Source organism: Budorcas taxicolor, chromosome 5, assembly GCF_023091745.1.
Source record: "Budorcas taxicolor isolate Tak-1 chromosome 5, Takin1.1, whole genome shotgun sequence".
Lineage (NCBI taxonomy): Eukaryota > Metazoa > Chordata > Mammalia > Artiodactyla > Bovidae > Budorcas > Budorcas taxicolor.
Genome location: NC_068914.1, coordinates 94163670 through 94190282, shown reverse-complemented (window position 1 = coordinate 94190282; position 26613 = coordinate 94163670). Strand labels below are relative to the sequence as shown.

The 26613-nt window shown below is 39.1% G+C and overlaps 1 protein-coding gene across 1 annotated transcript in view; it reads left to right on the top strand.

Moving 5' to 3' along the window:
• Positions 1 to 26613, top strand: part of SRGAP1 (SLIT-ROBO Rho GTPase activating protein 1) — a 294550-nt gene that overhangs the window by 195478 nt on the left and 72459 nt on the right. The window contains exons 5-7 of the mRNA XM_052639735.1: positions 9287 to 9469; positions 9944 to 10072; positions 25957 to 26178. Coding sequence (XP_052495695.1) covers positions 9287 to 9469; positions 9944 to 10072; positions 25957 to 26178 — 534 coding nt within the window. The remainder of the gene's footprint in view (positions 1 to 9286; positions 9470 to 9943; positions 10073 to 25956; positions 26179 to 26613) is intronic.

Genomic DNA, 26613 nt, shown 5'->3' with positions numbered 1-26613 from the left:
CTCTATTTTTCCATTTGTTTTGTTTATTCTTGTATCTCTGTTGCCCTGGCATTTGGCTGGTTGGCAGTCCCCACCCAGTAGGGTCCAGAGTCCCAGACAATGCCTTCTGTCCAAAGCATTTGTTTGGATTATAAATATAATTTGATGATAAATTTAGACTGTTACACTGATTTGATTTCAGTGAAGCCACAACATACTTCTCGTTTTCTTTTATAAACTACCTGTAAAGACAGGACCACATGCTATTTAATTGTTCATCTTGAGCTATTTGCTCATTTCTAAAGAGCTTTGCTTAAATTCTTACTGTATACATAAATGGAATTATCACTTGTTCCCTTCTCTATACTAGTTGGAAGTGAAAATCTTTTCAGTCATGGAGAAATCATTACCTATTTATTACAATGAAATATTTTATGGTAATTCTTTTTCAAATATCAGTGGCTGACACCGTGCATTTATTATATGTCAACTTTTTTTTCTGTGCTCTTTATATCTTCACATATCTTATCTTTCCAGTTACCCTATGCATGCAGTGATAATGTTATACCTATTAACACAGTTAAGAAGTGGTGGCACTGAAAGGTTAAGTTACTTGCTCAAAATCACAGAGTAAGGGAATTGAGCCCAAGAGGCTTGTTCTGTGAATGTAAGCCCTTAACCACCAGTATACTAGCTCTCAAAGTGAGTTCTCCTGTAAATGTTACTTTTCAAATATAATTATGTTTTGTAAATTCTGCTTTCATTGACTTATAGAGAGCTGTACCAGCCTGGGAGAGAAGGTGGAAAAGTTATCATCCTGACAGTCCTACTGACAACTCATTACCTTCAGGATCAGCAGCCTTTCCATCCCTGATGCCACAAATGAGAATAAAAAATATTATTAAGTTTCACTCACAGGACTTAAGTGGGAGACAGGGCATTGCGGTGGGAACTGAGATCCATTTTAAGCATTGACTAACATGCATGTTGAGGGCGGGCTTCTCCTGTCTTTCCATTCTTTATATAAATATACGCCCCTGCCACCCCACCTTTTTCTCCAGTTGAGCTCCTGGACTTAAATATAAGCTGATTAAAAAGAAGCCTAGAGTTCCTTCTCCACTTGACTCCCACTCAGCCTACCTGGACGTCCACAACCTCCTCCTTCCCTACCTCCTATCTGTCTTCAGTCAGAGTAGGCCTGTCTTTGTGTCTTTACTGGTTAGGCATTATGTCTTTCATCTCTTGGACAATGCCTGGTTTATGGATACTCAGTAGCTCTTTGGTGGATGAATAAACACAGATCAGTATACACAGCTCTCTGAAACCTGGGTAATTTTCCAGTAAATTACCCTTAATTTTACAGTAACTATCAGCTTACAAAAAAAAAAGGGGGGGGGTTGCTCATGATGAAATTAAAAGATTCTTGCTCCCTGGAAGAAAAACAATGACAAACTGTAAATGTTTGTAGGGAGTGTGTTAAAAAGCAAAGACATTGCTCTGCCTACAAAGGTCACAGTCAAAGCTATGGTTTTTCTAGTAGTCACGTATGGATGTGAAAGCTGTACAATAAAAACGGCTGAGTGTCGAAGAATTGATGCCTTCGAACTGTGGTGCTGGAGAAGACTCTTGAGAGTCCCTTGTAAAGCAAAGAGATCAAACCAGTCAATCATACAGGAAATCAACCCTGAATATTCATTGGACTGATGCTGAAGCTGAAGCTCCAGTACTTTGGCTACCTCATGCAAAGGGCCAACTTATTGGAAAAGACCCTGATGCTGGGGAAGATTGAGGCAGGAGGAGAAGGGGATGACAGAGGATGAGATGGTTGGATAGTATCACCGACTCAATGGACTTGAGTTTGAGCAAATTCTGGGAGATGGTAAGGGACAGAGAGGCCTGGCATGCTGCAGTCCATGGGGTGGCAAAGAGTCCAATGCAATTGAGAGACTGAACAACGGCAACAACATGATGAGGGGACATTGCAAAGAGGCTAGAAGCCTTTCTAAGTGTGGTATGTTTTATGAACATGGAGGTATCTATGCCATCAACTCTGGGGCACTCATCACTGGTACATGAGTTTTTAAGACGTTTTGGCTAGGCCAAGTTGCGATATGAAACAGCAGGAGACGCCTCCGTCGGGTCTGCCTTTGTTGTTCTTAGTTCTATAGCTGCTTTGTCTTTGTGAGGGGCAGTGACCTGCAGCTCTCTGCTTAGAGCCAGGATCTGAAGCCAATTAGTCTGATCTCAGAGGCTGCGTGCCTGCTTCTACACCATATGTTAGAAACTGTCAAGAAAGAGAACTGCCCACCCTGTTATGTGCTTCCCATGCGTTGCATCACTTAATCTCCATTTTGCCTCGGAGAAACTGGAGCTCAAGAAAGTTAAGAAACTTGCCCAGCTGATAATCAGTAGCATAAGAACTCAGATCCAGGTCTGCCTGGCTCTATGTTTATCTCCAGGATTGGCTACAGGGCAGGAAAGCGTAAGGTTGCAGGTGTAAAGATCCCAGCCTGCAGTATTAGGATGCTCTCTTAAAGGTCGTTGGTGCCACCGCTGTCTAAACTAAGCTCCAGAGACACAGGTTGGCTCAGCAGAGCCCACAGCCTAGACAGAGGAACTGGGGTTCTGTGAGCCCCTGGAGGAGCCAGGCTTGCAGCTCAGCCTAGGGTTGACTGGAAGCCCTGCCTTCCCCATGAACCTGAGATCTTCCTGAGAATGGACTTCAAAGTGATGGTCCTACACTGATGGTTTTGTTAATCTGGCACTAGCAGAAACTCAGTTACAGTTAGAGCCTAGTCATGTATTGATTATATTGATAGAAAAGGGATCGTTACCTTCGGTTGTTGATACTTAAGGAAACATGAAGAATGTCATTTTTATGAAGAGCTTTCTGTGATTGATAGATTTAGTAGAACAATAGACAGAGTATGGAATTGGGCTTCCCAGGTAGCACTAATGGTAAAGAACCCGCTTGCCAGTGCAGGAGATACAAGAGACGCGAGTTTAATCCCTGGGTCAGGAAGATCCCCTGGAGTAGGAAATGGCAACCCACCCCAATATTCTTGCCTGAACAATCACATTAACAGAGGAGCCTCGCAGCTACAGTCCATGCGGTGGCAAAGAGTGGGGCATGAGAGTGACGGCAGGCACACACATGTATGGAATTGGGAAGTACTCTCCCCAACATATTGCTTTCACCAGCAGCCCCCAACCCCAACCATGACATCTTTTTTTTTTTTTTTTTTTTTTTTGAGATGCTGTAAATTCTAATGCTAAGTGTATTTCACAATTGAGTTAGAACTATTTACCATCCCATCAGTCCAGTCCTGGGTATTTACTGGTGGTACTGTTTTGGATACCAGGGAGGGAGGGGAACAATGCCAGTCACATAATTTCTGTTAAATGAATAGACAGATGAAAACAAAAGGATTCCTGTCCTTCATTTGTTTCTCACCAGATCCGTATTTTATTCCTCCTGTATGGAAGGTAGTATTAAGAACCTGGAGGTGCCTAAGATACCTGGGGCTTCCTAGGTGGTGCTAGTGGTAAAGAACCCACCTGCCAATACAAGAGACTAAGAGATGCAGATTCTGTCCCTGGATCAAGAAAATCCCCTGGAAGGGAATGGCAGCCCACTCCAATATTCTTGCCTGGAGAATCCCATGGATGGAGGAGCCTGGCAAGCTACAGTACATAAGGTCGAAAAGAGTCAAACACAACTAAAGTGACTTAACATGCAAGATCCTTTTAGTGGGTTCACTGAATTTACAGGCCAGTCCGTGATACTGAATGGTACACAAACATCTGTAACACATGGCAGATTCTCAGGTGGTATCAGGAAGTAGGTCTTGGAGGTCAGAAGAACAAGACCACTCTGACTGGGAAACCAGGGAACACTTAGCAGTAGGTTGACCTTTGACCTTGACTTGGAGGATGAGTCAAAATGGTACCGGGAAAGGATGCTGGGGAAGGGCATTCCAGGCAGTAAGGTTGGGTTGTCTGGCGGAAGGGCCACAGAGGCAGGGAAGTATTCTGAGGCAGAAGTTAAATGATCGACCAGATCACTTGTGTTCCAATACCAGCCCAAAGGTACTGTTTGAGCTGGTGTTAGAGCCAGAGTGTAAGAGCATTTGAACTTCATGGTGCGGGGAGTCAAGTCAAGTTTAAGCAAAGGTCCGAGAGAGTGAGAACAGAGAAAAAGCCCTGTACCTGCCATTCTGAATTCTCTTTCCTCCTTTCCACTCCCTCTTCTTCGTGCTAAATGAAGTCACTTCCCACCCTAAACATTCCTGCCTGTCTTCACTGGATTACTGCTAAGGTACTGCTTTGACCATACTGTTTACATTTCTGTAGATTTACCAACACCTGCAGAATAAATTCTATACTGTTTAAGTAGTTGGGATATCAAGGCTCTTCTCATCTGGTTCATGCTAACTTCTCTAGTCTTATTCTTCAACTCAATTATCCATCCACTAACTAAGATCATGGTCCCATCACTTCATGGCAAATAGATGGAGAAACAGTGGCTAATTTTATTTTTCTGGGCTCCAAAATCACTGCAGATGGTGATTGCAGCCATGAAATTAAAAGACGCTTACTCCTTGGAAGGAAAGTTATGACCAACCTAGAGAGCATATTCAAAAGCAGAGACATTACTTTGCCAACAAAGGTCTGTCTGGTCAAGACTATGGTTTTTCCTGTGGTCAGGTATGGATGTGAGAGTTGGACTATAAAGAAAGCTGAGTGCAGAAGCATTGTGCTCTTGAAGTGTGGTGTTGGAGAAGACTCTTGAGAGTCCCTTGGACTGCAAGGAGATCCAACCAGTCTATCCTAAAGGAGATCAGTCCTGAATATTCATTGGAAGGACTGATGTTGAAGCTGAAATTCCAGTACTTTGGCCACCTCATGCGAAGAGCTGGCTCATTTGAAAAGACCCTAATGCTGGGAAAGATTGAGGGCAGGAGAAGGGGATGACAGAGGATGAGATGGCTGGATGGCATCACCGACTCGATGGACGTGGGTTTGTGTAGACTCCAGGAGTTGGTGATGGACAGGGAGGCCTGGCGTGCTGCAGTTCATGGGGTCGCAGAGAGTCGGACAGGACTGAGCGACTGAGCTAAACTGAACTGAACCCTGGAAACCAAGTCTTCATTACAAATGTGGAATGAATAAATCCTTATCTTTCATTCCTTCTTTTCCTCCATTTCTGAATATGACCAAGAGTAACTATATCCCCCAGATAAAGAGGGCTTATGTTTGTACAGTGCTTTCAACTTTCCAAAGATTGTGGCACAGCAGTCCAAAACACTGAATCTGGAGCCAGACTGCTAGGGTACCAGCTGTTGCTCTGCCAATTACCAGCTGTGTGACCTTGAGGAAACTGCCTAACCTCTCTGTGCCTCACTTTTCTCATTTGTAATATGGGGTGAATAAAGGTATGTACCTAATAAGCATTTTTAGAAGGATTGCTTAGTCACTAAGTCATGTCTGACTCTTTGCCACCCCATGGACTGCAGCAGGCCAGGCTTCCCTGTCCTTCACTGTATCCCGAGTTTGCTCAGATTCATGTCCATTGAGTCAGTGATGTCATCAGAAAGACTAAATAAGCTATTATTTGGAAAATGCTTAGAACAATGTCTGGCACGTATAGGCATTATATAATGCTTGTTTAGCTAAATATATATTATATATGTACACATATATATTAGTGGTATAGACTGTATACATAAATGTATACATACATATGTATTAAATACTCAGTATGGTTTCAGTTGTACCCACACACAGGGGCCACATACAATTGGGTATTTGCAACAATCTTGTAAGCAGAAGTGTTAAATAACTGTCCACACCTCACACCTGGTAGATCCATTCTGGGAACCATGTCTTCTAACTTCTGAGCCGGAAGTCAAAAAGTAGAATTTATACCCGTAATCCATTCATCTCCAACACATGGATAGTTTTCAGATATATCGTGATTTCTTTACACTGAATATTGAAATTTACTTCAGATATTTTAATTATTTTGATTTAAAGTACAAGAGCAATGTCAGGTCCATTGTATAGGTCTGTCGGTAAGGAAAAAAAATATTAAGTTTCTGTCCAAAATTTTTGTGCAGGATTTCACAGTCTCACAAAGAAATGTATGATGTGGTCACTTTCTACTTGACTATATTCTTCTTGCAGGGAAGATAAATTGAGTATTTTCAATGGAGAATTATGCATGAGGTTTTTGTAGAAAAGTATTCAAATGGGAAAATATGCTATTGGAGTACATTTAAATGGATGTTATAACATGATATGCCTGTCATGTTATTTGGTATGCAAAGGCTTGTGTTTGCATTAAGCTGATGGAGAAGCTGCTATTTTCTTTGCAGCATATATTCAAACGTTTTCTTTTACTTCTCTGAAAAAGAGAGAACTGTCTTTTATTTTATTTTAAATACAAAACGCATTTAACTTCTATCAACAGCTTACATTTTAAATAATGAAGTTTTTACTGGCATTCATTATCTGCAAATTAGAGTTCTCTAGAAGCTTTTAGTATTTTTCTCCCCAACTTTTAAAATTCATTCATTGTAACTGTTGACATTTTTGAGAACAGTGGAAACCCTAAGTCAAATTGGGAAAATGGAACAAAGAGATTACCTTTCTGGAAATTACCATTGAACTGGGTGGAGAATCTTCAGCTATCGTGCTGCACCACATTGTGATATTTACACCCTCTTCTTGCTAGTAGTGTTGTCAGACTCAAACATTTTCCTTCTAACACAGGGAAATGCCATGCTAGCTGCCTGCTTGGGATCCTTAGTTCATAAAGCTTGAAAGTCAAAGTCTCTCAGTCGTGTCCAACCCTTTGCAAACCCCATGGACTATACAGTCCATGGAATTCTCCAGGCCAGAATACTGGTGTGGGTAGCTGTTCCCTCCTCCAGGAGATCTTCCCAACCCAGGGATCAAACCCAGGTCTCCCACATTGCAGGTGGATTCTTTACCAGCTGAACCACAAGGGAAGCCCAGGAATACTGGAGTGGGTAGCCTATCCCTTCTCCAGGGGATCTTCCCGACCCAGGAATCGAACCGAGGTCTCCTGCACTGCAGGCAGGTTCTTTACCAACTGAGCTATCAGGGAAGCCCTAAAGTTTAGTTAGTGCCAGTTACCTGCTTCCAGTAGGCCTCTGCAAGAGTCTGGAGTTCAGATCTCTTCCTCAGAAAGTATTTAAAATCAAGATTTCTCAGTTACTCTGGTCTGTCTGAGATGCCTTTCCATCCATCTTTGATGGGAGTTACGTGTTCTCATTTCTTCCTTTCTGTCTAGTAGCAAGAAGACAGCTGAGCAACTGCATATGGGGTGTGTGTGTGTGTGTGTGTGAGAGAGAGAGAGAGAGAGAGAGAGAGATTGGTTTTTTTCACCCTCTCATTTAAAGATGTAACTGGAACCAAGACCCAAATGGCATGTGGGTTTGCTTCAGGCGGGGAATATAAACAGAGCCAAGCCTAGAAATGCAGGGTTTGTAATAGATTCATTGACCTTGCTGTTTGCCCAGCTGCAGGGTGACTCCCTTTTCATTCCCCAGCTGCTTCCTAATGCTATCTTATTTTTCTTTCAAACTGGAGTAGCCAACCAAACTCCCCCTCTCCGGACAGATTTGATAATTAACTAAAAACAGACAACTTTGTAGTTACACCCAGCTAAGAAAAAAGTTGCCCCGACTTTGTGGTTTAATCCACACTTTGTTCTTGTCCAGCAGTGCCTTTGACGTAATTTGCTAGCTTATGATTTTATGAGATTTTATCAGATTTTATGAGAACAAGTAAAGGCTCCTCATTAACCCCAAATTTTACGCTTCAAATAGTCATCTGGAGGATGTGCATTAAGTTGAACCCTAAGTGCTGATTTTCTACCTTTTACATGTAACCTGTGGAAAAAAAGCAATTGGGTTCCACCTAAATATATATATTTATTCTAGTGATGCTTCCAGCCCTCAAACTATTTTCAAGCTCATATTTTGAAACCAGAAAAATCAAGTTCCTTACTTTAAAATATTACATCAATCTCTTGAACACAATTATACCTTAGTTATAAAGTTAGTTCTGGATAACTTACAGTTATTTACAGATGAAATAAAGTCTGTTTTATGTGGATGAGAATTTAACATCATTTTTGAGAATGTACTCGCACTGATTACTTGGGTGCTGAATTTTCAGATATTCTTTCAGACACTAGTTGCATTGGAATCACCATACCTTTAAACTTTTTTTAATTAAAAAAATTTAAATTAGGGTTAATTATATATTTATAATATACATGGGAAGGATACATTACAAAATTTCATCTCCTGTATATTCCTAAATCTATTAAAATGCAAATTATGTGTACCATTTCTAAGAGAAGAAATAAGATACACTATATATGAAAGGTTTTCAACACAATTTTATTTATAAAAAAGCAAGAAGTAAAATATTCTAAAATATTCAATAGTAGAGAATTGGTATAAGGAAATATTATACAGCTCTTTTAGAGGAATATTTTGTGGTATAGAAAAATGTTGATATTTTTAAGTGGAAAAGGATATAGGAGACTAAAAATTATAAATACAGTATGGTCCAGAATTTTTTGAAGGAGAAGTGATATATGTCATTTTAAAATGAAGAAGAGTGTGTGTCTGTGTGTGTGTGTATGTGTATTTTCATAGAAAAAAGACTGGATAGCTGTATACCAAAATCATATGCTTTTTTGTTTTTTTATTTTTTATTTTACTTTCTTTTTTCTGTCATGTTTTCTACATTAACATAAAATATTACCTTGTGCTTATGAAAAGTTTTTTTTCCTAAAACCATATATGAACCTTACGTTTACCTTTTATATTTTGACAAGTAGATTTTAAGCAATATAGTCCTTTTAGTAAGGGCTATACTTATTTGGAGTTTTTTGTAATTCCAAAGTTTAGCTAAAATGTATCCATGTGTAATGGTTTATTCTGCAAATTAATAATTCAGAGGAGATTTTAGAGGAAGACTTTCAAGCTTGAGGGAACTTTTAAGTACACTGAGAGCACACACAAGACTCTGTCAATCATTTTTTCATCACAATCTGTTCCTAAATGCCTCTTCCTGGCAGGTGAATTTGCATATTTCTGTTTGCTTTATGTAAAAGGAATAGGATATCCGTTATCTATTTTACTAACAATCTGGCTTTCCCTCTGCCAGTTGGAAGGTGATATCTTTAACATACACGTCATATAATGGTTTCCATTCCCTAATTTCAGACAAACATCTTTTAACAATTTGGGTCACATTTTCACAGGTGATGAAAACATACCATATGTATCACGCTGAGAGCATCAGTGCAGAGAGCAAACTGAAGGAGGCTGAGAAACAAGAAGAGAAGCAGATTGGCAGGTCTGGTGATCCAGTCTTCCATATTAGACTGGAAGAGAGACATCAGCGGCGAAGCTCGGTGAAAAAAATTGAAAAAATGAAGGAAAAAGTAAGTAAAACTAGACTGCAGAGCCCTTCTGCCCTCCCTGGAGGTGACAAACCTAGAAACAGTGATGTAACAGCTGATAGACACACGTTGTAAATTACTGAGAAATGACATGCATTTCCTCCTGTGGGGATGGAAAATGTTTAAGAAACATAAAAATCATGTAGTAACAGCTGGACGTTGTTTAGTGGTAAATGCCAAGTATCTAGTACACAGTGTAGAGAATTTTGAATATTAACAAAACAGATTTCATTGCAAATGGGCCTGATGCCCAAATACATTGTTGCTATTCTCCGTCGCTGGGCAATTTTCATTTATTTAAATCAGATTCAAATTGCACTTTTCTCAAAGGACTTGGAAGGTCATTTGTATATGTAGAATAAATCGTTTAGATGAATAGAAATTCATGTATGTTTCCCTGTCTGATTTCAAAATGACTGTTGTTTTTCCCAATTCCTGGATCTTCTTCATTTCCAGAGACAAGCAAAATATTCGGAAAACAAGCTTAAATCAATTAAGGCACGGAATGAATATCTCCTAACCCTTGAAGCAACCAATGCCTCAGTTTTCAAGTATTATATTCATGATCTTTCAGATTTAATTGATGTAAGTACTTGAAGTTTTTATATTTTTCACATCAAGGTGAAGTTAGCAATAACCCTATTTCCTTGATTCTAAAATACCATCATTAATTAAAACAATGTTATCTTATGTAATTCTCAGGGGGGGAAATGCTGCAAATTATACTACATAGGATTTGTTATTGTTGTTCAGTCGCTAAGTCTTGTCCAACTCTTTGCGACGCCATGTATTGCAGCATACCAGGTCTCCCTGACCTTTACCATCTCCCGGAGTTTGTTCAAACTCATGTCCATTGAGTCAGTGATGATGCTATCCAACCATCTCATCTTTCATCATCTCCTTCTCCACCTGCCTTCAATCTTTCCCAGCATCAGGGTCTTTTCCAGTGAGTTGGCTCTTCACATCAGGTTGCCAAAGTATTGGAGCTTTGGCATCATGCCTCCCAATGAATATTCATGGTTGATTTCCTTAAGGATTGACTGGTTTGATCTCCTTGTATGCACTAAGATACTGCAAATTTTAAGATGCATGTGAAACACTGTGCATCCTAAAACCACTGAAAAATAAACCAGGGAGTTTGGTGAAGCTGTCAGTATCCAGAAAACTAGCTGGGAAGGGACTCCAGGCATTTTCAGATGGTGCAGTAGCACAGCCCTAGCTTCATTCATTGATTCAAAATGTATTTATTGAGCCCCAACTATTATAAGATGCTAAGGCTCTGAAAAGCTATAGATGTACAGTTCTTTTTTTTTTTTTTTTTAACTTTATTTGGCTGCACTGGGTCTTTTAGTTGCAGCATGCAGAACCCTCAGTTGCAGCATGTGGAAACTAGTTCCTGGACCGGGGATCAAACCCCGGCCCCCTGCATTGGGAGCTCAGAGTCTTAGCCACTGGATCACCAGGAAAGTCCCTAAATGTATACTTCTCACTCCTTGGAATTTAAAGTGGAAAAGCCAGGTGTGAGGCAAATGCCTATGCAAATGATTGCTTTGTGACAGTTGTGATAAATACTGTGAAGCAAAATAGAATACATAGAAACCACTTTTATTATCTAACAGGATATGATATAAAAACACTAACTGGGCTCATTTAGAAATCTGCAAGTAGGAATGGCTACCCACTCCAGGATTCTTGCCTGGAGAATTCCATGGACAGAGGAACCTAGAGGGCTCCAATGGGTCAGAAAAAGGCAAACAAACTGAGTGACCAACACTTTCACTTTTCAAGTATTTAACTGTTATTATATTTATATAATGTTTACTGCCAACTCTGGCCCTCAGCATCATTCATCCTTTTCATCAGAAACTGTCCACTGAGTAGCCCAATCATTGTGCTAACACTGGAGGAGATGCAAAGATGAAATAGACAAAAATCCTGTGTCCAAAAACACCAGTATCTGCAAATAAAAGATAAAAAGTGATGTGTCATAAGGAAAACAGATAAAGTGATAGAAGTACAGAGTTATCTGCTGGAATTTTACTCATATTCTGCTTTGCAATATTTGAATTCAGTGATGATAATATAAAATTATTTTCTGTGGCTTATAGTGTGTCATAGTTGAGACATATAGTAGGTTAAGGCAACAATTTTTGTAGTGAGTTAAGTCCACATATTTAGCTATTATTTATTAAATATTTACTTACTTGACTGCATCAGGTCTTAGTTGCACTTAATTATTTTAAATACAGAAGCTTTTTTAAAAAATTATTTTTTCTTCTAGCACTCTGATAAAATGAAAGGATGTTTTCTGCTAGATTGCTGTTAGTTTTCCTGAGTAAAAATTTTTTTAAAAAAATTCTGACCCCTATTTTCAAACTTAGATCTGTAAGGATTCTGCAAAATAGATGGAATATAGAGGACTAATTCTGTGTAACAACTCAGCTTGCTTGTTTTGTTTAGGGCTTATTTTAGTGATTGGAGTATTTGGCTAAACCCAAGCCAATTTAATATGAGGATAAGTTAATCCTGAAAGGAAGTGTGAAAGTGTCAGTCCCTTAGTCGTGTCTGATTCTTTGCAACCCTATGGACTGTAGCCCGCCAGGCTCCTCTATCCATGGGATTCTCCAAGGCAAGAATACTGGAGTGGGTTCCCATTCCCTTCTCCAGTGGGTTTTCCCTACCCAGAGATAAAACCCAGGTCACCTGCATTGCAGGCAGATTCTTTACCATCTCAGCCACCAGGGAAGTCCCTGATCTTGAAAAGTACTTCTTTATTGCCTACGAGGTGCCAAGCACTGTTCGATAATGGGGATCCATCAATAAACAAAACAGAGTCCTCACCTTGTGGTGTTTAGCTGGGAAGACAAGCCATAAAAAATGTACACATATATATTATCTGTATTGATATGTATGTAATATGGACATATATTAAATATTTATGCTTAATATGTATATAAATCAATGCTTATTGTAGTACATTGTAGTAGTAACAGTGCCATGAAGAAAAATAAAATAGAGCCGTGGGGGTGCTTTTTTTGATGATGTAGTCAGAAAAGTCTGATGTTTGAGCAGAAAAGTGAGCTGCAAGCTTTATTGCCAACAGGGAAGAAATCCCTCATACAGAAAGACTGGCAAGGCTACAGGTATAGAGTTGGAGGTATGTTTGGCAAGTTCAAGGTACTCAAGGAATAGCAAAGGAGACCAGGATGGCTGGAGTGGAGGGAGTAAGGAAAAGGTGCTGGGAGAGACAGGAGGCAGAAGCCCAATCGTTTAGGGGCCTTGGGGCAAGGAAAATAGGTTAGATTTTGTTCTAAGTTTGAGGTGAAGCCATTAAAGGGTTTTAAGCAAGGAAGTGACATCACCTAGTTTACGTTTAAAAGACTCACTCTGCCTTCTGGGTGGAAAACAGGCTAAGGTGGGTGAGGAGGACAAGTGTGAAAAAAGCAAGCTATATCTAGAGTCTTTTGTGCTTTTCCAGGCTAGAGATGATGCTGGCTTGGACTGGCATGATACTGATAGACCTGTGAGAAGTGTTTGGATTAAAAATGTATTGAAAATAGAACTAAGAGAAAATTAGAGGGGTGGGTTTTTTGTTTGTTTGTTTTTTAAAAAGGATAGAAATGACTCCTAGCTCAGGTCTTGAATAACTAGGTTAATGATTAATACCCTTTCTGAGATGGGGACCCTGGAAAGGAGCAGTGATTCTGCTACATCTATTGATAGTAAGGTTGAGATACCTATGGGGCATACATATGGAGATGGACGGTAGCATCGATACTATTAGGATATGTAGGACAAGAAGAACATGTCAAGTTTATAAGAGTCACCATCATGTTTGTAGATATTTATTAACCTCTTACTATGTAACAGGCACCTAGGTTTCTAAGCATAGTCTCATCTAATCATTATAACTTTGAGAGGTAAATACTATTTTCTCCGTTTTATAGATTCAGAGAACTGACTGAGGCTTAGCTGCACGGTGTAACTTCCCCAACATTACACAGCTCTTGTTGAGTTTCAAACTCAGACTTTAACCTCTAGGTTGAAATAATTCTGTTTTAAATAAATAACAGTTAAATATACCAGCTATTTTCCAATATTTTAAAGATCAGCCTTCAATTTAAAATGTGAACAGTTCTCAAGTGATACAACTTAAATATAAATTTTAAAAGAAATGATATGAAATTGATATTAATATATTGTCATATTCAAAAGAAACTGAGTACCCTTAGTGGAAATTGTAATTCCTGTTCGTTGACTCACTTTTAAGGCGATCAGAGTGTGGCTCTGCACTTTCTAAAGTGGCTGCTTATTTTCTAGGACTCCAATTTGCATCTATAGTGGTAATCCTAAAAATCATTAAGCTCGACCTTTCACGGTGAAAAAGAAACTGATTATAATGCAAAGGCAAGTAGAATCCTTTATGCTTTATGAGCCTGTTTAGCAAAACGCCTTTTATACTGAGCTCTCGAATAATTACTAGAAGGGTCGTTATTACCGCTAGTGAGAAAAAGTTAAGACAGTATTTTTAATGCACTTTAAAACATTTTGTATGTGAAAGGACACAGAAGATACTAAATATCTTGATTAGATCGAAGCATTATACATAGTCAAAGAACTCAAGTTGAGACTTTTTTATACAAACCTCCAGTCTCTCTAGGCTTCTGCTCAAGTCTGTATCTGTCTCATACATTTTCTATGATAGATGATGATGAATTGATATTTCAAAAGTCATATAAATTTTCCATAGAATTTATATTTTAAAGTTAGTTTTTGTATTATTTTAGAAGCAGTACATTATTATAGAAATCTAGGAAATACTATAAGCAAAAATAAAATGATCACATACTTACTGCCCAAAATGGTCACTGTTAAAATGTAGACTTTTTCTGTGTCCACGCATACATTTTTAGATCATACAGAGAGTACGAAATCACATTTTACATACAGCCTTATAACTCAGTTTGTCTAGTCATTGATCTCCATCCTTCCATTTCAGAAAATTTCTATCTCATCTAATAACCAGACTATATTCTCACTTGTGACCCCCAAAAATGTTTCTCAGCTGGTATGTTAGGACCAGATCCAATTTAGGATCACACATTGCATCTGGGTGGTATGTCCCTTCAGTCTGTTTTTATCCAGCCAAGTCCCTTGTTGAAGAGACAGTTGTTAAGGAGACAGTAGTTTCAGAGAAAGTTTCAGCCTCTCAATTTGTGCGATAAGTTGTTGTGATGTTATATAGCCCATTTCTCTATCCCCTATATTTCCTACAAAGCAAACACACATCCATAGACTTTATGGATTCAAGTTAAGCACTTTGCAACGGAATACATCATGGGTGGTATTGCTGCATCTTAAGTAGACGTGTAACAACATTAGTTTAACCCACCAATAGTAATATTGAAACTGATCAGTAGCTTACAGTGGTATATCTCTGATTTCTCCACCATATAGTTTAGTTTTCTTCCTTGAAACAGACTATGGATATTCTAAAACCTTTTGAATTTGGACTTTATTAAATTGCTGATGTGCTCAGTCACGGCCAACTCTTTGCAACCCCATGGTCTGTAGCCTGTCAGGTTCCTCTGTCCATGGAATTTTCCAGGCAAGAATACTGGAGTAGGTTGCCATTTCCTTCTCCAGGGGAATCTACTAAGTTGGTACTCAGCAACATCTGAGCAATAATTTACTCTTGGTCAATGAAATGCTTTCTTAAGAGTACAAATTGTTGTTCAGTCACTCAGTCATATCCGACTCTTTGCCACCCCATGGACAGGGAAGCACACTAGGCTTGCCTGTCCTTCACTGTCTCCCAAAGCTTGCTCAAACTCATGTCCATTGAGTCAGTGATGCCGTACAATGGTCTCATTCTCTGTCGTCCCCTTCTCCTGCCCTCGATCTTTCCCAGCATCAGAGTCCTTGCCAGTGAGTCAGTTCTTCACGTCAGGTAGCCAAAGTATTGGAGCTTCAGCTTCAGCCTCAGTCCTTCCAGTGAAAATTCGGGTTGATACCCTTTAGGATTGACTGGTTTGATCTCCTTGCTCTCCAAGGGACTCTCAAGAGTCTCCTCTAGTACCACAGTTCGAACCCATCAATTCTTCAGTGCTCAGCTTTCTTTATAGTCCAACTCTCACTTCTGTACAAGACTCCTATAAAAACCATAGCTTTGACTAGATGGACTTTTGTCAGCAAAGTGATGTCTCTGCTTTTTAATATGCTATGTAGGTTTGTCATAGCTTTTCATCTGAGGAGCAAGCTCCAAAAATCTCTGTGGGCAGTGACTGCAGCCATGAAATTAAGATGCTTGCTTCTTCACTTCAGTCACTCAGTTTTATCCAACTGTTTGTGACCCTATGGACTGCAGCACACCAGGCTTCCCTGTCCATCACCAATTCCCGGAGCTTGCTCAAACTCATCATGTCCATCAAGTCAATGATGCCATCCAACCATCTCATCCTCTGTCGTCCCCTTCTCCTGCCTTCAGTCTTTCCCAGCATAAGGGTCTTTTCCAATGAGTCAGTTCTTTGCATCAGGGGGCCAAAGTACTGGAGTTTCAGCTTCAGCATTAGTCCTTCCAATGAATATTCAGGACTGATTTTCTTTAGGATGGACTGGTTGGATCTCCTTGCACCCCAAGGGATTCTCAAGAGTCTTCTCCAACACCACAGTTCAAAAGGATCAATTCTTCAGTCCTCAGCTTTATAGTCCAACTCTCACATCCATACAAGACTACTGGAAACACTGTAGCTTTGACTAGATGGACCTTTGTTGGCAAAGTAATGTCTCTGCTTTTTTAATATGCTGTCTAAGTTGGTCATTGCTTTTCTTCCAAGGAGCAAACGTCTTTTAATTTCATGGCTTAAATCACCATCTGCAGTGATTTGGAGCCAAAAAAAATAAAGTCTCTCAGTGTTTCCATTGTTTCCTGATCTACTTGCTATGAAGTGATGGGACTGGATGCCATGATCTTACCTTACTCCTTCGGAAGAGTATAAATTAATAATGACAATTTAAGAAAATATTTTCAGATACTTCAGACTATTAACTTATATATCTTTGTCACCTTATTTAATGGAATCCTCTTTTGTTAATTACTACAGGTCTAAAAACTTTAATAATTCAGTACTTTGATAGTAAATTTCAAGTCTTTTGTATAGACATGGAGGTGATCTAATGTTTTTATTTTAATTTAATAATTCAAATTTTATCTGTTTTAGTTGAACTTCACCTTTACCTATCAATGTTAAGTTTGGATACTCCAGATACTGTGTTATCTTTAGGGAGACGGAAAGGGTTTGCATTGGGGGAGGGAGGAGGCAGAGGAATTATGAAATATCCCTAATGCTTTATTTATTTGAAAGAACACAGTTGCCCTTTGTTTCTATGGGAAATTGGTTCCAGGACCCCCTGTGGATATCAAAATCCAAAGGTTCTCACATCCCTTACAGTTAGTCAGCCCTTCCTATCCGTGGAGGTGACACCTACAGATATGGAGAGCCAACTGTATTTGTTTGGCACTTGTCTGTAAATTTGGCATGTTTTATATTTAGAAACAGAAAAAGCAGAAGAGAGTTAGAAAACATCATAAAAACCAGCCTTGAATATTTTAATCTAAAGTACACCAATGTACTTGAACTTGCCAGTTTTTAAATTATGATTTATCTTTTTGTACAGAGTTTTAAATAGTCTTTCTTTGTATACCAACTCCCATTGTGTATTAACTGTGATTTCTACTTTTGAGTTTTTTATCATACAAGAAAAAATATTGTGAATATTTACAATGTTTTCACAATCTTATATAGTTGGCAATTGATAAACTAATTTGATAACAATTTTGTGTACTCATCTTTCAACAACTCTTTTCTCAACTATTTTATCATTCAATATTTAATTATAATAAATTTAAATGGTACAAATACTGTACAATCAGCTCATGAAAGCCTAGACTAATTGAGCAAAAATATTACCTGGTGGCTCAGATGGTAATGAATCTGAGCAGTGAATCTTCTGCAATGCAGGAGACCTGGGTTCGATCGCTGGGTTGGGAAGATCCCCTGTAGGAGGGCATGGCAACCCATTCCAGTATTCTTGTCTGGACAGTCCCCATGGACAGAGGAGCCTGGGGTCTATCGTCTATGGGGTCACAAAGAGTCGGACACGACTGAGTGCCTAAGCATGGCACACTAGAGGGAGCCTGCTGGCTGCTCTCTGCACATTCACAGTGCTTTGGCATTCATCACTGTGCTTTAGAGAAGGAGGTCACCACTCTCTGTAAGGGGTCACACAGTAAATATTTCAGATTTTGTGAGCCTTACAGCCTCCATCCCTACTCAACTCTAGTGCGGAAGTAGCCACAGACAGTAAGTAAGCACATCGCCGTGGTCGTGTTGCAATGAAACTTCATTGATTATGTTAGGTCATGGGCTGGATTTTGCTCACAGGCCAGTTGGCTGACCTCTGCTTTATAGAATGAACTAAGGGTTAGCTAATCCAGAGGGTCACTTAACCAGAAGACTGTTAAGATTCCTCTGTCTAGAAAGTTCTAAGTAAATTTTAGTTTGTAGAGTTAACAATATCTTATTTTGGCATCAGTTGGGAAATGAACAAAGTGAATTTTATAGTCAGGTTTTTATTATGTCATTCTAAAAAATTAATATGAATTGCAAGTATTGGGCAAAGGAAATTTAATTGATTTGGGAGTTTAAAGGCATATTATAGAGTAAAATAGATTGTAGTTTCAAAAATAATAGATTTTGTGTCTGTTATCATTAAATATCTCCAACATTAAGTGCAGAAGAGACTATAGCTAATTATTCTTAAAAAATTAGGATGTATTACAACCAGAAGAAAAACCATACAAGCAGCAAATATTTTTGATTGATGCTAAAATTTTTAAGTGATTGTGATTTGCTAAGAGAAGAGAGTTAGGGAGAATACAGGTCTTAATGCTAGGAATCTCTGATCTGGAATCATATTCACTACTCTGTATATCTCAAATTCTTAAAACAACTGGTTTTAAGACTGCAGAACTGATAATGTAACCTCTCTCAGTCCAGTTCTACACTTACCCACCCTCAAAAGGCAGTCAGAGTAACAAAATCCTCACCAGTAAGATTCTATTAATGCTTTGTCCCCGAGCACCTGCCCTGTAATAATAAAATATTTGTCATCCTTTCAGTACAGTTTCACAGTCTCCAGTTACTCCCTATAAAAGTTTGCGATCACTTTGAAGCTTGAAGGATAAATCTTACTGTTACAGAATCCCTCTACTCCAGCTAATTTTCTTGGTAGGGATTTCTGTCATGTGTTTTATTAGCCATCTGTACAGAATAAGATTGAAATTAGATTATATATTTTGCATGCCATGTTTATTTTTATCATTTCTAAATCATCAGCTGTCCTATAACTTTTACCTCATACATACATTTAATTAAAAAGCAACTTATTCAAAGTTCAGTTTTTCCTTAATTAGTTTGACTTTTCCCCCACTACATAATAGTATTAAGATTTATCTGTGAAAACCTGCCAAATTTTAACATTGCAGTCCCCATTAGGCCTGAACTCTTATTAGGAAAATTATAAAGAGATCATGTTAAATGGGTTAGGCCAGTGTAGTTATCATGTAAATTGATGTATGTATGTTTTTATCCCTTTGTAGAAGAAAGGGTATTTAAAAACTGAAACGAGTTGGGTAACCGAAGTGGATGGCCTTAAACATTCCTTCCAAGGGAGGTGCCATGGGCCTTTCTTAAAGAATTACATCCACCTGGTTCCACCGCATCAGAGGCTGCCGTTTCTCAGACTCCAGTGCTCGCTTTTCCATCTTGGCTGTACCTCTGAATGTTCAAAGCTGCCTAAGACGTGATCCCTGCGTGTTTTTTCCCTTGGTCCCCTGCCTCAATACTATCCTATGGTCCTTATGATATCTTATCTTATTTTCGCTACCAGGCGTGATCATCTTTCTGGGCTTCATATTTGCATATCCACTGCCCCCTGGACATCTCTAACCTTGAACGTTTGTCCCTGTTGTCATCATCCTCTGCACACATAACTTTTTCTTACTTTACATCTCAGAAAATGATACCACATTCCACTCAGTTGCCCAGGCCAAAAACTCAGTTCTCTCATTCCTCACATGTAAATCATCTCTACGTCCAAAATATCCCAAGCCTTGGTATTTCTCACTCCCTGCATTCTCAGTCTCTTAGACAAAGCGTCTTCATCTCTTAGCTCCCCTTAGGAAAGACATCCAGCGTCACTAAGACCTTCCAATCAATAGTTTATTCTCTTTCCAAGAAATCAAAGTACTAAAAAAGATAAATCAGACCTGTAACCCCTATTTAAAAACTCTTCATTAGAATAAAATTCAAGCTATTCACCAAGACCCTATGTGAACTGGCACTCACCTGCCACCCCGTGTCATCTCTTACAACATTCCTCTAAGTCCGCAAGCTTCAGGCCTTTCTGTTACCCACACACACTCAGTTTTTGCTTGCCTGGGGCCTTTCTCTTTTTTTTTTTTTTGTCTGGAGCGCTCTTTGTTTCAGAACTTTCCAAGACTGGTTCCTTCTTTTCATTCATGTGGCACCCAGCTGCCCTATATAAAATAGCAGCACCCTTTCCCCCAGCACTCCCTGTTCCTCTGACTTTTCTCTTTATGGCATGTACAGCCTGACCTGTATTTATTGGGACTTGCTTGATTTGTTCTCTCTCCTCTATTGTGATTTGACTCAGGGTAGTTACAGCGGTTTGGCCTGGGGAAAAATGAGTCCGGTACAGCTTCTCTAAAGGAAACAATTGCCCCTATGGGTGGGAGCTGAATTAGGCAACAGAAGATTTTTCAGCCTACTCCTGGGCTCCAGCATATGCAATCTCCGTTCTCCTTCTGTTTCCTACTTTGTATCCATTCCTATCACACAGATGTACCATCTTGACCTTTTCCTTGCTAAAGAGAAATTCCAAACAAGTTTTGCTGAATGTTTGGCTGCAGTTGTTAAAGCAGGAACAAAAATTAAGTTGCAGCTCTGGGTTGTCAGGTACCCAGACCTGAAAGCAGGTTTGTAAAAGTTGCTTGTAGTTTAGACATCCAGTTCAATCCCACAAGAGGCCTCTCTGTCACAAAATGTGTGGTTGGTGTCTTGGGTGAAAGCTAAAGGAGAGATTAGTGAAAGACAAAGAACTCAACTTTCTTCATTTGGCATCTACCGTAAAAGCGCTGAGCTTGTCTATTTCTGGTCCTTGGAAGGCTACCCACCATCATGTGAAAGCTATGTCTTGCAGTTCAGTTTGCTTGGGCTGCACTATTTTTCAGGGACTCAAAAGACGGTGTAGACCAAGTCCTTACCCAATATCTGTGGTTCTGGAATGGTCAAGGCCAAGCTTATTAAAAGGAGTGATGATGTTAAGATAGAATACTTCTGCACGAGTTGCTTCCCTCTCCATTCTCATGACCACCACTTAATTTTGGAGTCACAGGCTGGAGGCTGCTTTGCAAATGACATTGGCCATTACTGTTCCGGAAGCATGTATGTGGGACTTCTTTCCCACGATGTTCCATTATGGTAATCCTGTCTAAGTCCAAACTTCCACCCCCTTAGGGTTCCTCACGTCATGGAGTTTATTTCCCCCCAATAAAAATTACCTCCCTGAACAGCTATAATCCAGTTAGACCTAACTTTCTGACCTTATACCCACCAAGTATATACTTCAATTGATCTCTCAACCTTTGGGGTAAGAGAAAGTATTTGTCACAGGCCACAATACCTAAATTGTATCTTCATTTTTTATCCTATTTGCAACCCTTTTGCCTAAGGCAGTTAGCCTTACTGTGGTGATTTAGACTAATGCCTAGTGGAATCTATCTTGGCAGCTCATAGGATGTGAAAAAAAAATACACCCTTCAACTTCCAACAGTCTTTCTTTCCCCAGCTTTAATCCATAATTTAATATATCCATTCAGAGGTTTTCGTCCATCAAACAACACTATTTTGTTTTTATGAAACATTTTATTGGTTTCTTAAGTATTTTCATCATTAAATGCACTTGGGTTATAATTCAACTCTTTGTTCAAAAACTGGCTTTTCATATTGTCATTAATAATTCATAAGCTCCATAGAATTACTTTAGGCCTTTTAACCAAGTATCTTGAATCTTAATATATCCAGTGTCATTTTCGCTTCCAATTTAGAAAAAAAAAAATGATTGTGACAGGCCTTGCTGTCTCAGGAGACCTTGAAGAAGAATTTTTTTCCTGTTTCTTGTTTCTTTTAAAGTTCAGGATAGTTTAAAAACCTGGAGTGTAGAAGATGGTGCATATCACAAGTAACAAAACCATGCCAGTTACCTCACAGACCAAAAAGTGCCGGTAAAGGTCAGAGAAGGAAATTTGCCATCAAAGTTCGTCACAGAAATCTTCTAAGTGTTGTTCTCAAAGTCCCACAGGCACCCAGGGAGGCCCCTGGGGCAGTTACTAAACCGCATGCATGCTTCTCCCTAGATGATTAGGAAACCATAGTGAATTCAAAGGTCTCTTACTGGGACCAGACCCACCAGATTTGCCTGGCTGAACTGGATGTAGAAACATGCACGGGTACTTTTAGAATCTTGACATTTACTCCCCAAAGAAACCACACTTAGAAATTTGAGGAGTGAACTAAATCTGGAAATAATGAAAATTTGGTATGTATTTTTCAGAGCTGTAATTCAAGTAGATAGTTGGGATTGAATCTCTCTCTTCCTCTTTTTCCTTCGTCCTTCTGTTTTTTCCTTTCTCTTTTATGTTGAAAAGAGACTTGGTTTTTTCAGAGGGGAGGAAAAACTTTTCTCTGGATTGTTTCTTTCCTCTCAATATCAATTTTCTGTTAAGTTCCACTGGGATCTGTCCTCGTAAAATAAAGCAGCTTGTACGATCTGCTTCATTAAAATCAAGTTGAATCTGATTCTTTTAGAATGGTAGGGTGTGTTGAAGCACTAAAATATCTCAAAGAAATGAGGCCATTTTCTTTACAAATTCATGTTTTCCTAAGATGAGGGGTTATTGAAAGAATAATTTTCAGTCCCTCTGATGCACGTAAAACTGCTACACAGAACCATTATGTATTTTTGAGGAATAAGAGGAATAAAAGAGGACTTTGCTCATCCAAGGCTAGAATTTTTTAATCAACCGAAAATCAGTCTCTCTATTTGAGAGCAGCTGATTCCACTGGAAATGTATTAATGCAGAGGGTGATTGTCACATTTCACAACTGTATTTTACTTTCATTTGTAATTGTGATGTGGCAACTACTGTCTGCTTTTTTACATCAAGAAATTTTTAATCAAGTCGATTCTCTGACCTGGAGAAATGGCGCCCCAAAGGACAGAGTTCAAGACCCTTGAGTGTTTTAGTCCAGTGCTTCTCAAATTTACTGTGTGTATGAATCAACATGTGGATCTCTTTTAAACTTTAGATTCTAATTCAGTCTATCAGGGGTGGGCCCAAGAGTCTGCATTTCTAACAAGCTCCAGGCGGTGCTAATGCTGCTGAGCCACAGACCACACTTTGAAAAGCACAGCTTTAGAATATGTTTATATAAAAATTCCATGTTGAAGCATTCTGAAATTGGAGGGGGAGTGTGGAATCAAGTGTGTTAGCATGTCTATGGACAGGCCATTGATTAAATCCTGGGTCAGGAAGATCCTCTGGAGAAGGGCATGGGAACCCACTCCAGTATTCTTGCCAAGAAAATCCTATGGATAGAGGAGCCTGGTAGGTAACAGGCCAGCCACGACTGAGCGACTGAACTGAACTTAGTTAACACGCAACTTGTTTCATGTTTTATGAAGGTACAGATTTAATCATTGGCCTGTCCTTGTTGTTGTTGTTGTGTTACGTCGCTTCAGTCGTGTCTGACTCTCTGCGACCCTATGGACTGTTACCTACCAGGCTCCTCTGTCCATGGGATTCTCTTGGCAAGAATACTGGAGTGGGTTGCCATGCCCTTCTCCAGGGGATCTTCCTGACCCAGGATTTAATCAATGGCCTGTCCTACAGTGGCACCCCACTCCAGCACTCTTGCCCAGAAAATCCCATGGACGGAGGAGCCTGGTGGGCTGCAGTCCATGGGGTCGCTAAGAGTCAGACACAACTGAGCGACTTCACTTTCACTTTTCACTTTCATGCATTGGAGAAGGAAATGGCAACCCACTCCAGTGCTCTTGCCTGGAGAATCCCAGGGAAGGGGGAGCCCGGTAGGAGGCCGGCTATGGGGTCGCACAGAGTCGGACATGACTGACGCTATTTAGCAGCAGCAGCAGCAGCAGCACTCTTTTAGTAACAAACAAATGAACAACTTAAACTTGAATTCCTTGAGAATGCAGATTATATTTTACTGAGTTCTAGTACAGTGGTCCCCAGCCTTTTTGGCACCGGGGACCGGTTTCATGGAAGACAAAATTTTTCCACAGATTTGAGCAGGGGATGGTTTCAGGATGATTCAAGCACAATATATTTACTGTGCACTTTTTTCCTGTTATGGTTACATCAGCTCAACCTCAGATCATCAGGCATTAGATCCTGGAGGCTGGGGACCCCTGTTCTTAGTTTTCATATTCCTAGAGCCTAGCAAATGCCCAGGAATCTATAGATGGCCAATTAGTGAGCTGACTGAATTTCATTAGAATAAGGATGACCTGCTTTTATATATTTAAAACCACTAGTTTTATATTTGTATTGCTTTTATGTACAGATTTAATACTCTGTCAGTAATTTATAATTGACCAATATTCAGACTTGTTTTCCTTTTAAAAGTATACCCTTAAAATGCAGTGTGAAAAAATAAATATAAATCAAAGGTAGTGAAGATTCAAGAAGCCAAAGCCCTGGTATGCCTGGGAGTATTAAACAAAAGTCTATCTCCAGTAAAAGGACTTTGACAGTCATTTCTTATTTAAAAATTATATTCTGGAGATAAGAATGAAGGCATTCCTGGGGTGTTTAGGCAGATTCAAACCTGTTCTTCCCATTTCTGAAGGAGTATACTTCAATATTTCTTCAGTAAATTATACAGATATCAAAATGTTACAGTTAGTATGTTTGCATCCTAGAAGGATTTCAGAAAAATCACTGTATCAATTTCAGTATTTTTTATTATTTCCTTTCAATATTTGATTTTGCTTCTTGTATTTTTAATAGCTTTATTGAGATATAATTCACATACCCTACAGTTAACTCATTAAAAATCCACAATTGACTTTTATTATATTCATAGAGTTGTGTATATATTACCACAAAACAATTTTAGAACATTTTCATTACCCCAAAAAGTCCTGTACTCCTTAGCCATCACTTCCTAATTCCTTTATCCCCTAATTTATCTTCTGTCTCTGAGCAACTACGAGTTTACTTTGTGTCTCTATAAATTTGCCCCTTCTGGACATTCATATAAATGGAGCCATACGATATGTGGTCTCTTGTGACTGGCTCCTTTCACTCTGTATACTGTTTCAAGGCTGATCCATGTTGTAGCATGTTATCAATACTTCATCCCTTTTTATGGCTGTATTTTTCATTTGGAGAAGGAAATGGCAACCCACTCCAGTATTCTTGCCTGGAGAATCCCATGGACAGAGGAGACTTGTGTGCTGCCATCCGTAGGGTTAGATAAAGAGTTGGACACAACTGAGCGACTGAACAATGATATTTCCTTTTGTTTATTTATTTGTTGATGGGCATCTAGGTTATTTCCATTCCGTTGTTAGTAATGCTGCTATAAACATTCATGTACAAGGTTTTGTGTGAAAGTATATTTTTATTTGTCTTGTATATATACCGAAGAGTAGAATTGCCAAGTCATATGTTAACTCTGTGTTTATTAACCTTTTGACCTGTCAGACTCTTTTCCAAAGTGGCTACAATGCTTTACATTCCCATCAGAAATGTATGAGGATTCCAGTTTCTCTACATCCTCCCCAATCCTGTTATTATCTGTCTTTTTGATCATAGCTGTCTTAATGGTATCTCAGTGTTGTTTTGACTTGCGTTTCCCTGATGACTTATCATGTTGAGTGTCTTTTCACATGTTTATTGACCATTTATTTTTTTTTTTCTTTTTTGGGAAATATCTAACAGATTCATTGCCCATTTCTTAGTTGGGTTGTCTTTTTAACTATTGAGTCATCAGAGGTCTTTATATTATCTAGATATCAATTCCTAATCAGATAACATGATGAGAAAAATATTTTTCCCATTCTGTGGGTTTTCTTTTTACTTGATAGTGCCCTTTGAAGCAAAGCCTTCAAATATGATGAAACCCAGTTTATTTTTTCTTTTGTTCATTGTGTTTTGATACTGATCCAAGAAACCAATGCCGGTTGAAAGTAACAAAGGGTTTACTCCTAAGAATTTTATAATTTTCTAGCTGTCACATTTTGGTCTTTGATCCATTTTTAGCTAATTTTTGTATATGGTTTCCTTTTATTTTTTTAAGTGCTGTGATCTTGGCTACCATGCAAGCCTAAACAGAGCCCTGAGGACGTATCTCTCTGCGGAGTATAACCTTGAAACCTCCAGACATGAGGGCTTAGACATTATTGAGAATGCAGTTGACAATTTGGAGCCCAGGAGTGATAAGCAGAGATTCATGGAGATGTACCCTGCTGCGTTCTGTCCACCAATGAAGTTTGAGTTTCAGTCTCACATGGGTGATGAGGTCAGTATTTGAGTATTTTAAACATAATGCATTGTCTCTAAACTTACAGGACTCTTTCCCTGCTATACCCAGCAGTTGTAAGAATTCTCAATTGATTTCTCACTCCTGCCTTTGCATGGGGTCTTAGCATAATACTCTGTGATCAGCTGCTATCACTTTTTAAAGCAAGGGTCAAACACTCCAGTGCCTCCAGAGGCCAAAGAGATGGAGGTGCAAACTGGCTTGCATGTAAGCACTAAACTGTTGAAGGATAATTAATGAGTTCCTCCTTTCCCTCAAGATATTCAAATAGAAGTTTAAACCGAAACATTTTGTTGGCCTAATAGAAGCTATCTGGAGACTTCTTATAATCCCGATTTAAAGATCCCCATAAAGAAAAATAATTACAAATGGCAGGAAAATGAAAGAGAGGAAAAAAGATACAAAACACTTTTT